The 16205-nt window shown below is 41.2% G+C and overlaps 1 protein-coding gene across 2 annotated transcripts in view; it reads left to right on the top strand.

Annotated features, from left to right (window-relative positions):
- The window catches only part of USP13 (ubiquitin specific peptidase 13), an 83159-nt gene extending 76942 nt beyond the window's left edge, over positions 1–6217 (top strand). The window contains exons 20-21 of one of the 2 annotated variants that reach the window (XM_084638983.1): positions 1448–1532; positions 4959–6217. In XM_084638983.1, coding sequence (XP_084495109.1) covers positions 1448–1532; positions 4959–4968 — 95 coding nt within the window. In that variant the 3' untranslated portion in view covers positions 4969–6217. Of the gene's footprint in view, positions 1–1447; positions 1533–2173; positions 4162–4958 lie in introns of those variants that run through there. The other variant, XM_084638982.1, reaches the window with a different exon arrangement.
- Positions 6218–16205: the final 9988 nt, after the last annotated feature.

The raw sequence follows: 16205 nt of genomic DNA, 5'->3' as shown, positions 1-16205 counted from the left end.
ATAAAGTCTGCTGCAGTTTCCACGGTATTCGAATTAGATATGTGTAATCAGACTTCGGAGGATGTGACCCTGTTTTGACTGTCTGGGGTTCCAATAATATACTTTGAGGCAGTAAAAGGGCCTCAGAACTCCCTCTCTGGGTCAAAACCCAAGTCATTCCCATTATTCAGTTGTTTGAAGGAGTGTAATCTGTTTAATTTTGGTCATGGCTGTATTTAGGCTTGGCAGAATTCAGTTTTTTTAACAATTTCACTGGATAATTAATACTGATGGATATTGTTAAGATCCTCACCCCTCAATTTTTGTCAATTTAAATTTTCACAGTTTTTGGAAATTTTGGGGGATGGAGTCGGGAGGGGGATTTTAGACAATTATTGAATGACGTTAGATGTTGAGATTCAAAAAGTTAAATGAAATAGTTAAAATACAAATTGTCAACATCACATGTCAAAATATATGAAGTAAATATCCTTACATTGACAAATCATACCTGTTTTTACTGTTGATTTGCTAGTCCACTCCTAACAAGCCTAATTCAAAAGTCTAAATCTGTGGATTTTGACTCTAATATGTTCTCAAACAGCATTTTTCTTCCTTTTGCCTATTTGTAAATTTAGATTATGTAAATATAAATATATGTTCATCAATTTGTGTGCATATGGTGAAATCAATATTTACCAATAAAAATTTAATCATTCCAAGTCTAGGTATACTGTGCGGCATAGACAAATACAGAATAAGATCTCCATCCCTGCTGTGCACAAAAAGCCTTTTCTTCAGTTGTCCTAACAATGAACTCTTTATGGTTTTCTTCCTGTTGAGAAGCCATGCCTGCATAATATGCTGAAGCTGTTAAAATTATTATCCAAGGGCTTCCCCCAAATTTTAAGAATTATGTATGTTTGTGCGGATGATGGGGTTAAAAGCCATACGGAGGACTCAGACCAAAGGCTACTGTAGGATATAGTCCGTCTTTTTCATTTAATTTAGAGGAGCTCAAACATTCATATCCATGAACTTATCTAATTCGTGTGCAGAGCCAATTTTCACCACCCTTTGACCAGGCTGTATCTAAATAGCATATCTTACATTTCAGTGATGTCTTGTGTGCATCAAGATTGAAATCCATACCCTTGCCCTGTCCGTTTTGTCTTTCATAGATTTGGTCATATGTTCATAGGTATAAGCTGATTCAGACAGTGTTGTGTGTGCACAGACATGTGTTGGTTTGTGCTGCATTCATGTTTGGTGAAGGTAAGTGCTACACGTGAAAGGGGACAACTACTGCTGGGTTAATAGAAAGTGTTTTTTGGGATGTGAGGTCTGAATCAAAGGTGCTTATATATTTGAAAATGCTTTTCTGTTTAAAAATATTGTCTCTTGGCTTTGTGCTGTGGTGTCAGCAATGGAGGAGTGATATTCATCATCTCTGATATTTCTTACGCAGGGTATGAGCTCTTTGGGTTCATCAGCCACATGGGAACATCCACAATGAGTGGCCACTATGTTTGCCATCTCAAAAAGGAGGGAAGGTGAGTGGCTTTGGGAAAGGAAGGAAAGATTTGGTTTCTGGATGGCAAGCAGGTCCTGCATAGCATGTCCTCATACAAAAATATACGAGTGTTTGTTGTCACACAATACATTTCTGTTATCTCATTCAATCAGTGGAATGAAGGCTACAAATGTTATATAGAACTGCACTTGCTTTTCCTTGTAAGTGTGTGTGCATGCATGCTGAGGCTACTGTAATCTATACCAGGGACTGGGCTGATATAGTACCCGGTTGTCTTTGTAGAGAGGTCTGTGTGCACACTGGGGCTATTCTAATCTGTACCAGGGACCTGGCTGATGCAGAACTTGGATTCTGTTGTGCTTGCCATCCACCCCCTCCTCCTTAGCTGTGAATTGAGCACCCTAATTTCTAGCAACTGGAAACCATCTCTGGTTTGCCTTCATGCCCTTCTCCTTTCTTAATTACTTAATTCATAAGAAGCCTGCTTCACCAATCACTTTGATTTTCATTGTGCCTCTTGTTTGTACGTTGTCTGATTAGATTTTAAGCTTTTTAGGGTAGAGATCTGGGAAGTCCTTAGTGTCTTGTTGGTGCTCTATTAAAGGAATTAATTACAGCACTTTAGTCCTCTGGATACTCATCTTCCTATTTTCATTTCAGATGGGTGATCTACAATGACCTTAAAGTCTGTGCCTCAGAACGACCTCCCAGAGACCTGGGCTATATTTACTTCTACCGTAGGATACCAAGTTAGGCCTCAAATACGTTATTTGGCCTTAAGAAGCCATAAGCCTTTTTAATCCGCCAAAAAAAAAAAGTATAAAAAATTAAAAAAACAAACAAACCTTGGACTGCCAAAAAGCAAAGGAAAATATGGGATATTTATAGTTTATTTAAAAACACAGTCATTTGATGCCTTCTTAAGTGTTAGCAGGGAAATTTCTATTAGGTGGTGATGTACTATAGGATATTTTAAATTGATAACCATTAAAGGATACCTTAAAACCATGCAGATTACTAATGGAGTTTGCAACTAGCTCATGGAGAATATGCATTTGTTTCATAACTACACTACAACCCAATTACTGCCCTGTGGTTCAGCTATGTTCTCAGAAGACCTTTGGGGAATGTACATTTCTACGATAGTAGCTGCCCACTGCTTCCAACTGGAGAGTCCACACTGGTTCTGGATGTCACAGATTTGCCTTTGCTTCATGTATAGTTGGAGGGGGAGAAACTGTTTTCCATCACAGAACATGCCTCAGTCACGATATTATTTTCAGTACAATAAGGAATGACTTATATAGCTATGTATATTAGAATGTAATGATACAGAACGTTTTGTTTTGCCTCCTTGATGCTTGAAATCAAAACACACCAATGCAAAATTTGGAAGCTGTTAATCCCTTGTCAGTGCCCGCTGCATTATGCCAAATAGAAATGGTGGGTTTTATTTTATGTATTGAATGTGGGTTTTTTTAAACTCTTCTTGAAATCCTGTTATGTTTTTTAAATTATCCCAAGAGATTCAGGATTGCAAGTGGCTGAAGGAAACCAATATGCTGATTTGATAAGTAATGCTACCACTCAGGAGTAACAACCACCATTTTCCTCCAAAGGCATTAAAAAAGAGGAGCAATGTCCCTTTAATTGTTGCAAAGAATTTTGTGCTCATACCAGCTGAAACCGGCTCCGTGACAAAGTGCTTGCAGTACAATTCTGCTTTTTGCCAAAGGTTGTTTAATTATTTAAGTTTCTTCCATGGATGGAGGAAATTGCTTGGTAAAATTGCTGATTTATTGATTTTTTTTTTAATTTATAACATATCAACTTTCTAGAAACTTGCAAACACATTGATAATTTGATCTGCACAATGCTCCCCTTATACATGGGCTTCTGGGGTTTTTTGGCCACTTTTTGTCCCATTTCCTCCCCTCCCCCGTATTGTTTCCTTATTTCAATTTGAGTCATAAACAAGAAGGGGCCTGTGTGTGAGGGCGGGGTGTTAAATTGTTGTTGCTGAATAGTTCTGTTTTAGAAAAAATTACAATGGTGAATGTGTAATCTTTTATGTTTCCAAAAAAACAAAGTTCACAATATGTTGGCTTCTGCTGAGAGACCGTTGGTAAAATTGCCTCTTATAATATTACTGATCCCTCAGAATAAGTTGGAACAGTCAAAAGAATCCATGCAGAGTGCAGGAGAGGCAGGGAGTTGTAATTATGTCTTCTCTGCATTTAATGTCTGCAAGTTTAATAGCAAAATGCAGGCAATTGTACAACCAAAGGGAACCTGAATTTAAAGATTCTGGTTACAACTAGGGCCTCTTTTTAAAGTCTGACTAAAAACTGTTCCCGTAATGTAACAAAGCCTGGTATAGATCACTAAGCATGGTAATATAGGCCTAGTTTTCCTTATCAGTATTTGATCTGAAAAGTGGTACTAGATGTAGAGAGAAATTCTAGTTCAATAATTCTGTAGTAGTGTATTTGATGCCTAATCACTGGGAAAGCTTCCTCTATTTAACACCCTTCCAGGCACACTAGAATGGTGGTGTACCACATTAGAAGTGGCTCCCATAAGATTAGTCTGCCTTGTCATTCTTAAGTAGTTCATTGTAGACAAAATAAAAATTGCCAGCAAATCTACTTGTTCCTACAGTATTTTAGCTATTTGTGTCTTTCACTAGCAGTTGCCTATTCTGAAAATTGAATCAGGAAAGTATGCAGTGGCACATCCTATATTTAAAGTGAAGAAGCTGAACTTTCAGATAGTTTTTATTTTTTTATTTTTGCTTTTGGCAGTAAAAAAGGAAAAGATCACTTTCATACCCAGTTATATTTCAAAGAAGTGCAACAACAGCTTTCTCCTCTGCTTCATGAACTTAAAGGGCTATTTATAAACTGGAAAGGTCTGGTATGCATAACCTTTTTATTTAGAGACCTTGGCTAAGTTACAGATCATGGGGTCTTTACCATGCTCATTGTTAAACTGGAAACATGGCAAAGCTCCTAGGAATAAGGATGGAGCATGAACTCTCACAAACCATTTACTTGTATATAGAGATATCTAAAACTGGAACAACCGTGTGTGTGATATTAATAAAATATCAGACACACTTAAAAATCTAGCAGGTGAGAAGCTGGAAAGTGATAGTTAAAAGAAAAAAATTAGCTGGCTGTAATAGGTGTATTTTTAGTGTCTGCATTTCTGAAATCCTTTTAGTGCAAGTATTGTTCAGCCCTTTGTGCTGCGTACACTACAAGTGGGCAAAAGTGCAGGGTGCAATAAAGGGGAAAGGCTGAATGACCTGTCATGAAAATACAGCATTTGAAAATACCTTGAAGTTCTCCAGCTGTTTGTGCATTTTGTCCCCTCATCAGTTTTCTCCTTCAAATTTTCAATTTACTGTAAATTCTTTTTTTCTTCTCTTTTTTCTTCAAAGATATGACTAAAGGTGAACAGTGACATTGGTACCTTAGGATGCAATCATCTGACTCTGGAACCTAGAGTGAGAGGTACAGCTGTTTGATCCATTTAAGCCCTGATCTAGAAAAGCACTTAAGCGTATGATAAGTTTCAAGAAGGTGGGTAGTCCTATTGATGTCAATATGGCTACTCCCTATGCTTAAGTACCTTGCTGGATCAGGGCAATAGTGAGTGACTTGACCAATGGGTGATGGGAGGACTTGTGGTTCAGCTGGATTCCAGTAACTGTTTCAAGTTGTTGGTTTTTTTTATTTGTGTTGTGAGCTTCTTGGGAGTAAAGGTTGAGAAAAAGAATCACTTTGGCCCAGATCCTTAAAGGTGTTTGAATTCCTAACTCCCGTTGATATCAATGGGATTAAGGTCACTAAATGCCTTTGAACTAAAAATGGCAGTTATTGAATCAGCTGAATACCATGAATCAAGAGGCACAAAGTAAACAGCTGTTTTATTGTTAGAGCTAATCATAAATTTCTGAATTATGAAACTTTTGGGAGGAAGGGGAAGTGTTTGACAATTCCCCCCCTCTTTTTTAAATCCTGCTTTATTTCTAATGGAGTCTAGAACCCACTGTGATTCATGGTGTCCTCTCTCCAAAGCAGAAGTAGAATGTGGTTCTTAAAATCCTTTTATCTTGCTGGTTAAAATGTAATTAGGATATAATCTTAATTAAAAAATAATAAAGCCTTCAGCCAGTCTGGGAGTCTTTGGACCTGATTCTCCTTTCCCTTCTACCAGTTCCACACTGGAGTACCTCTGCTGAGTTATTCCTGATTTACACTAGTGTAAATGAAATCTGAATCAGGCCCTGTTTCGTAGGAACTTTCAACTTCATGGAGGTGCAGTAAAACTTGTGACATGGATGCATTAGGTCTTCATTGTAGCTTTTAGAAACAGACATCCAGCTAATATCTTTGTTTTCCATCCCTGTGGCAGTCATCTCTGTTTTCTTTGCTATCTGACTTCAGATGCATTGAACGACTATGCAAAACATGTTGTAACTGGAAATGCCTTTTTATTCCCCTCCCATTCCCAGCCCCCCCTCATTAATGGATCAGATCAATTTCTGATTCCTGCCACATCTTTTGAGGTTTTCTGTTGTGTACTGGAAGTGTTTGTAATAGTTTATTTTGCACCATTCAGCATTGTTTGCTTGAAGCACTGGTAACATTTTGGAGAGTATTTGTTTGAGATAAGAAGGGATATGAATGAAATATTGTTGCAATTGTTTTAAATTAAAAAATATTCTCACATCTTGGGGATCATGTTGTCTTTTTTGCCTCTTTCTTTTCTTTGAAATCTCAAGTTAACTGAGCAGCTTTTGGTGGTGCGAGTTCGCACAGTTGTGAACCTTGTGATATTTGGTGTTTTCCTTAAAGCCCCAACAACTAGAGCAGAGGAGGTACATGAGAATTTCCACTCTCAACTAAAAAAAGAAAAGAAGGAAAAAGGTAATTTCTAGCCTTGATAGTTGCAGAGAAAAGATTGAAAACCTGAACCTAGGGCTCCCTAAAGATTCAAAAAGCAAACAAGTAGAACCTAAAATGTATTATTTTTAAAAAAACTGACTATTTTTAAGCCACTCTTATGATTTTTAGAGACCTGACCTGATTTTTGAATGCTTGGGGCTGGCAATACTGATCTGTGCAAGCTCCCTCCATTCATACATAGGTTTCTACTGTGTTCTTCTAGGTTAGGCCTTTGTAAATGTTTGTCTGTAACCTCTCAAATCCCATCTTTAGATATTAGACCTGCTTTTCATCAAATTACACATGCTTTTTGGGGGGCTTCTGATGCTCAATATGGGGCTAGGCCATAAAAAGACGCACTGCAGGAGGAAATAGCATTCCAAAGATGACTCTGACATGGCTTTCTCTACAGAAGCATAGGGGTTGAGGGCAAATTAGGGCACGGACATGGCCAGTGGGTCTATAATTCTGTGGACAGATTGGCCATAGCCCCTTAAGTATGTGAGGAGTGCAGGATGGCTGCCATTACTATAAAAAGAAGGATGGTTCAGGGGTTAGGGTGCTAGTCTGGTAATTTGAAGACCTGGGCTCAGTTCTCTGCTCTATCACAGATTTCTTGTGTTACCCTGGACAAATCCCACTGGCCATGTCTATGCTACTTCCAATGTGGACAGAGGGATTTTTTTTCTGTCAGTGTGGTTAATCTATCTCTCTGGGATGGTAGCTAGAGCTAGATGGACAGAATAATTATTTTGTCAGTCCAGCTGTCTATATGCTGGGGGTTAGGTTGACCTAACTACAGTCCTCAGGGTGCAAACTTTTTCACAGCCTTGAGCAACATAGCTATTTGATTTAATTTTTTAAGTGTAGACCCAGACCAGAGTCACTCTGTGCCTCAGTTCCCCATCTGTAAAATGGGATCATAGCACTTTGCCTTTCACAAGGATGTTGTGAGGATAAATACGTTAATGCCTCCTGCAGCGATTAGAATCCGAAATCTGAGTAGCTGAGAAAGGATGTAACAAGACCTTGATCCGTGCTTTTAAAGTATTAGAGGGGGTAAGGACACATCCTGAGCATTTCATAAAAGTGATACAGCGGTTGCTGTGGTGATGGCACAAGGTATTTTAACCTCTAGAAATAAACCACTGATTCCTTTGTTATGGTCGGGTTTTGGTGTTGGGAGGAGACAACTGGGACACAAACAGAGATCTTGTTTTTTGACAGCCTGGCTAACAAAGAGCAAAAGGTTTGACATACTTAACTATGGTCCACACAGGGCCTTACTGAGTATACCTTATACAGCATTGGAATTTGGGCGTGTGATGAGGTGTGTAAACTCCAGCCTGGCAGTGACAGGGTTAAGGGGAGCCGGAGAACCCTATTAGCCTATTATGTGGCACCTAGAGGGGAGAAAGATTAGACCCACGTGGAGAGAACCAAACCTGGTAGTTCATGTAAAGGAAGGACTGCAAGGCCAATACGGGGCTGAGAGAAGAGAGCATCAAGGGGCTTATCCCTGGGTCTGCCCTGAAGGGAGAATCAGCAACAGGGATGGATTCCAGGCAGCTGCCAGAGAGGCTAGGAGCCACCCCGAGAAAGCTCCTCAGCAACAGACTGGGAAAAGCCGCAGGGAGAGACGAAACTTCAGGGAGGGAGGACTGGAGAGCACAGCTCCGTGACAGACTCCTGCAAACAGGCAAAGGTAGGAAGCAGCCCAGGAAATCAGCGAGGGATCATAAGAAACAGGCCCTAACAGTTTATCAGAGGGGCCTTGGGCTGGAACCCAGAGGAGTGGGCAGGCTGGGGTTCCCCTACTGGAGGGGAGCTGTAGGCCCTGGGGGTAAAGGGGCCACGCCTAGAGGTGCCAGATATCTAGTTTTCGACCAGAACACCCTGTCAAAAATGGACCCTGGCGGTTCCGGTCAGTACCACTGACGGAGCCATTAAAAGTCCAGTCAGCAGTGCAGCAGGGCTAAGGCAGGCTCCTTGCCTGCCCTGGCTCCGTGCGGCTCCTGGAAGCGGCCAGCACAGGGGGAAATCAGGGAGGCTCCGCAGTCCCCCCCCCTCAAGTGTCGGCTCCGCAGCTCCCATTGGCTGGGAACTGCAGCCAATGGGAGCTGTGGGGGTGGTGCCTACAGGTGCAGGCAGCTTGCAGAGACCCCTGGCCCCTTCGCCTGGGACAGTGATTCTCAAATTTTTGTACTGGTGACCCCTTTTACATGGCAAGCCTCTAAGAGTGACCCCCCCCCTTATAAATTAAAAACACTTTTTATATTTAACACTGTTATAAATGGTGGAGGTGAAGCAGCATTTGGGATGGAGGCTGACAGCTCGCGACCCCCCTATGTAATAAACTCATGACCCCTGAGGGGTCCCGACCCCCAGTTTGAGAACCCCGGCCTAGGAGCTGGACATGCCAGCCGCCTCCGGGAGCCACCTGAGGCAAGTGCCACCTGGAGCCCGCACCCCAAACCCCCTCTCACACCCTAACTCCCATCCATATCCCACACCCCCTCCTGCACCCCAACCCTTTACCTCAACCCGGAGCCCCCACCTGCACCCAAACTCCCTCCCGGAGCCCGCACCCCACGCTCCCTCCTGCACCCCAAACACCTCATCTCTGGCCCCATCCCAGAGCCTGCACCCCCACCTGGAGCGTCAACCCCTCCTGCACCCCAACATTCTGCCCCAGCTCAGAGCTCCTGCACCCTGAACCCCTCATTTCTGGCCCCACCCTGGGGCCCGCACTGCCAGCTGGAGCCCTCACTCCCTCCTGCACCTTAACACCCTGCCCCAGCCTGGTGAAAGTGAGTGAGGGTGGGGGAGAGCAAGCGACGGAGGGAGGGTGGGGATGGAGGGAGGCTGGGCGGGGCCTTGGAGAAGGGGCAGGAGTGGCGCTTCGGGGCATGGGTGGAGCAAGGGTGTTCGGTTTTGTGTGATTAGAAAGTTGGCCCCCTAACTGAACCCAGACCAGGGATGAAGGCCTGGTACATTATCACTAAGATGCTGGAGTTTTAGTCTGGACTTTTTTACCCTGAAAGGGGTGAGGCTCTAAGCCAGAGGGCTGAGTTGCAAGAAGGAACAGACCACCAAGTTTTCCGAGCAACTGGCGATGGGGCATTAGACAGAATTCCATCTAGACTGAAGTCCTGACTTTGACAGTGTCTGGTATACGATGCTTCAGACCAAGGTGCAAGAAACTAGTAGCAGGCAATTGTGAAATAACCTTTCCTTAAGGATAGTTTCTTTTTAACACCCAGTCACTTAGGGCCGGATTTTTACAAGAGCTCAGCATGTCAGGAGCTGAGCATTTCTGAAAATCTGGTTCCAAATGTGGGTTGCTGGGGGCTTGAAAATCTGACTCTTATTGGGTGATTTATGCCCCAAACTATGAATGGTTTTTATATTCTTTAATTATAACAGTTATGTTAGCCTGTCTAATATAACTGCAAATGGAATTGCAACAAGAGAAAATTATTTAAATTCCTAGATGCAGGTTTCTTTGATAAATAGCAAAGTAAAAAAGTAATAGAGAATGCTGTGGCTGCTGAGATTAAATGATGGCACTGCTGAAGTAACTGGTCAGTTAAATAAAAAACAGGCCATAGCTTCCTATTGGAGCAAAAAGGCTAAAAGAAAAGAATCAATTTGTTATTCAAACCGTAACGTATTTCAGTATTGGTTGGGCATATGTTGGAGGAGAAGTTGGTGCTGTGTGGAAGGAAATATGGTTTAGGTGCCTTATGGCATAACATTTTATTTAGTGGCCTTAACTCATGAAAAAGAGATTTGTTAGAGAAGTTAACACGGCTCCAGTGAAGCAATGTTAGTTAAATGACGACAATGCCCCTCACTTCTGTTGTGGAACCTGTAACATGGAGTGGCTAAAGGAAGCTACAGCCTGTGACTTGGTTCACTTGGCTTCCTGTAAATGCACTTTGTTAGAGGGCTCTGTAACCATAAACACAGTGTGGCTTCAATTTTTACATTTTAGGGCTAAACCTGTAAGTCTACTGGGATTTCTGCCTGAATAAGGACTGTAGAATCCAGCCCTTAGTTCCTTCATGACAAGTGTCTTTAACATGTGACTCATCCAAACTTTGGCTGAAATAGGTGGGTGGCTGTATTAAGGTCAGTTCTAATTCTCACCCCATTGCAGATCATGTTTTGTTCCTGTTTACATTGTTACAAACATATATTCCATCCCTTATCTAATTTTAGTGTTCACAGTGCCATGTAGTGGTTGTGCTGTGAGGATGCATCACTGTGATCTTTATTCAGTGTCAAATGTATTCTCCAACAACCGTTTGCTCGGTTCACATCAAGGCTAAATCCTGAGGTCACTAGTCTGGCAAACTCCCATTGGAGTCTATGACAGTTTGCTTGAGTGAAAACATAGGAAAAACTGATTATCTCCAGAATGAGGTTCATGTTCTTTATGGCTTTTCCCTTCAGATCATAGGCTTCTCAGTGCTACCATGCACTGAGCAATTTACAGTGTACAAGGAAAAAGGAAAAGCCTTCCCAAAGCTTTCTCTGCATATTATGATGATGACAATCAGTTGTTAATTTCACAAACAGGGACATTTTGAAGAACAGAATTCTGAAATCTGAATTCCCCGCATCTGTATTCTACAGTTTGTTTGACAAGTTTATTCTAAATATATAGGCATCTTCCTTGTGGAAGACTTTTAATCACTAAAACCCCTACCGATTTCTTTTCCAAAGATCCTGTGACATAATATTCTTAATTCTTTAGAGTTTCCTGAAGATACAATTTCCATGATTCCAATAAAAACTCAGAGAATATTTCAATACACCTGCAATTCTGAGGGGACAGAAAATGCCTCACAGCAGATGCTCGGCTGGTGTAAATGTCATTGTTCTATTAACTTCAGAGGAGCTAATAACAGTTTACATGAGCTGAGGATCTGCCCCCTAAGCAGATGTGGCCCAATTCCCCTGTTACTTAAAATGGCCCTGCACTAGTTAGTTCCATGGACTTTAACGGAGTTACTCCTGATTTACAGCAAGGAAAATGGGGAGGAGAATCAGGCCCTTTATCTTTATTTTAATTATATTTACAGTTGCATTGTAAGTATTAAGGGTTTCCTGTTTTAAAGCATTGTTCATTTGTGTTTCGTTTTGTTTTTCTAACCTTATGGGAGCTGGTCGAAAGGCTACTGAATCAGTTGGAGAAACTCCCATTGACTTCAATGGACTTTGGATCAGATCTGTGATGAACAAAACAACCTTGTCTTGTCTGAACTTTAAGCACAGAAACACATCTCTGCTTTCAAATAGCTAGGAATGAAAACCTCAGATTTAAAAGAAAAAAAAAGTCATTTATGAATCTGCTCTGAGAAGTAAGTTCCCCATTTAATTTTAAGCAGTAACAACCAAAGCCCATCTTCAACTGCACAAGAAATCTGTCAAGTATTTGAAGCCACAGACAAAGTTTATTTTAAAACATATTTAAAAATTGCACAATTATAAATACAATTTAATATGTGGAAAAGAATCACAGGAAGGCATGCTTCCAACACAGTACAAAAATACTACATTAACTGTGGTGCTCTGCAAATTGAAATCTATAAGCTTAATAAATTAAACACATCAATATACATACAGTTCATTTTTAAGGAAGCAGTTTATTTTAAAGAGCAGTGCAAGAGAACATCAAACTGAAGCATCAGTAAACTACAGCTCTGTGTTTTAATATTTATTCATGGCTAGTAATGCACTGAGTATACAGAGGCAAAGTTACCTATTGTGAGAGACTAACCTGTCACCCCATAGTTATATATAGACACAGATTGCTCAGTCTAGGTCGATTTGAAACAGAATGTAAATATTCAAATATAGGGTTAAATTCGGCCTTAGTTCACACCTTTGCATCCTTAGGCCCCAATCCTTCTAAGGCTTACATGTGTACTTAACCATGGGTCTACAATGTAGAAAGTTGAGTATGCATATAAGTCTTTGCTGGATCATGGCATTTGTGAAGTCATTGTGGTTGCCCAGGTGTAACTATGAACAGACCTTATAATCTCTTCTTTCCTGTCTGCCGTAAATTGGCTTAAAAATAAAGCCAAAACCTGGTGCAAGATGTAAGGACTTTTAAAAAACAGTATGCAGCATATGGCAGAAGCAGCATAGAATGTCTTTCAGAACAATATATTTTTAGTTTAGTCTAGATATGTTGTACTCAGATATATAAAATATATATATATATAAACATTTTGATTTTTCTAAATTTACAATAGAGTACTGATATTAAAAAGGCTGCTAACTTAAGGATATTCTTCTGCCAATGTAAATGACAAATTCTGCAAAAGAGGTGGGGAGCGGGGGCAGGGGAGATCAAAGCATATGAAGGTCTTCACCTGGCAAGCTCGCTCAGTGGGACTGCTTGCATGTGAGAGCTTTTGGAGGATCAGGGCCTACTTTAGTAAACTTCAGATTCCTTCTGATTCTTCCTCCATCCCCTCTCCCCCAGCAGTTATTGCTATTCTGTGTTCAGACCCTGTAATCTTCCTCCTTTTTAATGTTGTCACATGTTCTTTTTTCATATTGTCCATATGTGATCAGCTAACTAAGAAGGTAACTAACTTGCATTTCTTCTAGAATGTTTTCTCTGAGAGCATGCAGCTCTCTGTCCCCAATATATTTTCTCTTTTCAATGAAAAAGAGAGTAGAAGAGGGCTATAATAAGATATTTTATTTCCAGCCTAGATGTTATTTGAAGAGTAGTTAATACTGTACGGTGTATCCATGTGACTCGTTTATATCTTATAAACATTTCTTAAATGGACCTGGAGTGAGATTGCTCCAGGACTACTTTATGGTCCAATCTAGTTCTCATTGGCTCCAATGGGGATTGGACTGGGACCTTAGTTCTCGACATCTCTATTGTGGCTGCCAGTCAGGCAGTCAGTCAGTGCCAGTTGTATTGTGGTATGGATATCCGTGTACTATGAATGGTAGTAAGATCACCTATCTAATCAGTCAGTGTTAGTCACTGTCTTTCTGTGTGACATATAGGCCCAGTTTTTCCAAAGGGGCCATTATTTCTGAGTGCCCAGCCTTGAGGTTTGAGTTTTCAGTAATGCTGAGTGCCCACAACTTTGGTTGAAGTCAATGGCAGCTGCAGAAACTCTGTACCTCTGAAATTCAGGGCCTATGTCTCTCAAACTGGGTGCCTGAAAATTAACTTCCACGGATTTAAGTGGCTACATTTGAAAATTATGGCCACAATAGCAGTAAGCCATGATGGTTTGAGATGGTTCTGGGAATCAGATGCTCTGGTTTAGTGGCATCTGTTCTAAGTCTGTCAAGAAAAGCTTAAAATCTGAATCTGAAAATCCAAACTGCCAGTTTTCGAGAGGGGTAGGCCATCCCCCAGTCTCACGGTTCTTTAACACTTGTAAAGATCAATATCTCAAAGACGCGGCTGCAAAAACCTTATTCCAAGGATTTCTACAATTAATATAATAAATATTAAAAGCAAATGTGAAATCTACAGTGCAAAGTAAGCTATAAGGATGGGATTTTCAAAAATGGTCAGCATTGGTCTAATTCTGCCCCCACTTATGTCAACAGTAAATCTCCCACTTTAGAGCTGGACTAATACTTTTTAAAATCCCATTTAAAATAGCCCATTACATAAATTAATAGTTAAAAATCACCTGTGTTTGAGCTTTAATCATGCAGTCTGTAAATTTACATTCAAATTATGTATCTTGCATGCTTTGGGTTAATATTTTGGTATGTTCATATGTGAATACTGTTCCATGCAATATTTTTGTACCTGAGGCTACGCATTTCTTTAAAAGAAAATAAATTCACATTTTTACAAACCTTTTATCTAACAGCATCGTAAGAAAACACTATTAATTAAGACACAGAGAGATCTGTTTGAAACCTCAATTTAATTTTTAAGTGGACATAAAAATAGTTTCTTGACGGGGAGAGAGGATAAAAGAAACAGGAAAAAATGGGGTTGGATCAGAAACAAGTGTTAATAACTTTTTACATAAAATACTATGTTTGCATTTCTACTGGGAAAGGGCATCCACTGAAGATAACTGCACATCAACTTGAGTACACAAGAGACCCTGTTCAAATTGTTTTGGAGTCATTGCAATGTATAGACATAACTAGAAAGGAGCCCCTTACTCTCACTGAGTAATTGTACTCCACAATATTCCTATTGACTCCAATGGGGCTACTCATGGCGTAACATAGGATGAGCAAGGGTATCACAATCCAGCCCTGGATCAGTACCTGAATACATGCACTAGATCTGATCCTGCAAAATAGTGTGCACCCTTGACTCCCACTGAAGACAACAGGATTTGAGGGTGTTCAGCACCTTGTCAGAGCAGATCTGGCGTAAGGTCACCAATACCCTAAAGCAGGGGTTCTCAACCTTTTCTATCCGAGGACCCCCAACATGCTATAAAAACTCCATGGGCACCTGTGCCACAACAACTGTTTTTCTGCATCTAAAAGCTAGGGCCAGCATTAGGGGGTAGGAAGCTGGGCAATTGCCCAGTGCCCCATTCCACAGGGGGCCCTAGAAAGCTAAGTTGCTCGGGCTTCAGCTTCAGCCCTGGGAGGCAGGACTTGGAGCCCCAGGCTTCAGCCCCAGGTGGTGGGGGCTTTGGATTTCTGCCCTGGGCCCCAGCAGGTCTAATGCCAGTCCTGCTTTGCAGACCCCCTGAAACCTGCTCACGGCCCCCCAGTGGACCCCAGACTCTGTTTGAGAACCACTGCCCCAAGGGCTCTGCAACCGGGAATGTGGTTTAAATGACATGAAATACACATTATATAATACTCCAAACCTTAGAATAAATTAATTACCTAGCTAGGTAACAAATCTCTTTTGGAGAAACAGGAGAGTAATGAGAATGGAAAGCAGGAAAGTGAGATTAAGAAAAACCAAAGAAGCAGTGCCATTTTGTCTCAGATGCCAGTTTCTTGACCCTGTCCCTAAGGTGTCTTAGGTTGCCTTTTCCATCCTGCTGAGAGAGGCAATGGTCACAGTGTGAAATTGCTATTTTGTGTTGCAGCTGAGCTCACTGCACACTCAACAATTATTTTTAGCTTTCTCAGAATTGACCCAACTGTTGAACTGCCCCACAACAGACCAAATAGGCAGCATGATAACAGAATACTCTGCACTCCTAGTGCTTTTTTTCTGGAGAGAGCACAAAGGTGGATGAGAATTATGTCCCCCTTTTCACAGCAGGGGGTAAATGAGGGACCCAAGGAGGCTGTGATTTGCCTAAACTCTGTGGATATTTCTGCATATCTTTTCCCCCCATTCCCTTTCTTACTCTTTATTTGATCTCTCATATGTTTTCTGTGGAGCTTCCCTTTGTTTTCTGGTAGTTCCAGTTTCCCCCTCTATTTTCCTACTCACCATGTTCTGTGGTATTAAGGCCCAAATACAAAATCTGAGTAAACAGCCTGAATTTTCTTTGTGTCCCTTCCCCCAAACACTCTATTGGCAGGGCATGGGGCGCCAATTCTACTGCTCTGTGGCTACTACTACAATCCATGTGCTGTGACAGCATTTATTCCTGCTTCAATTTACCCCCAACACCTACACAGTTTTGGACAGTGGATCTATGCAGTTGGTCATCCACTGGCCATACGCAACTGGAGACCATTCATGGGGTTGAGCCTCTTAGAAGCAGCTCAGTGGGCCATTCAGTTCCCTTAGCTGG

Source organism: Lepidochelys olivacea, assembly GCF_965140295.1.
Source record: "Lepidochelys olivacea isolate rLepOli2 genome assembly, chromosome: 9".
NCBI classification, from domain to species: domain Eukaryota; kingdom Metazoa; phylum Chordata; order Testudines; family Cheloniidae; genus Lepidochelys; species Lepidochelys olivacea.
This window is presented reverse-complemented; position numbering and strand designations above follow the sequence as displayed.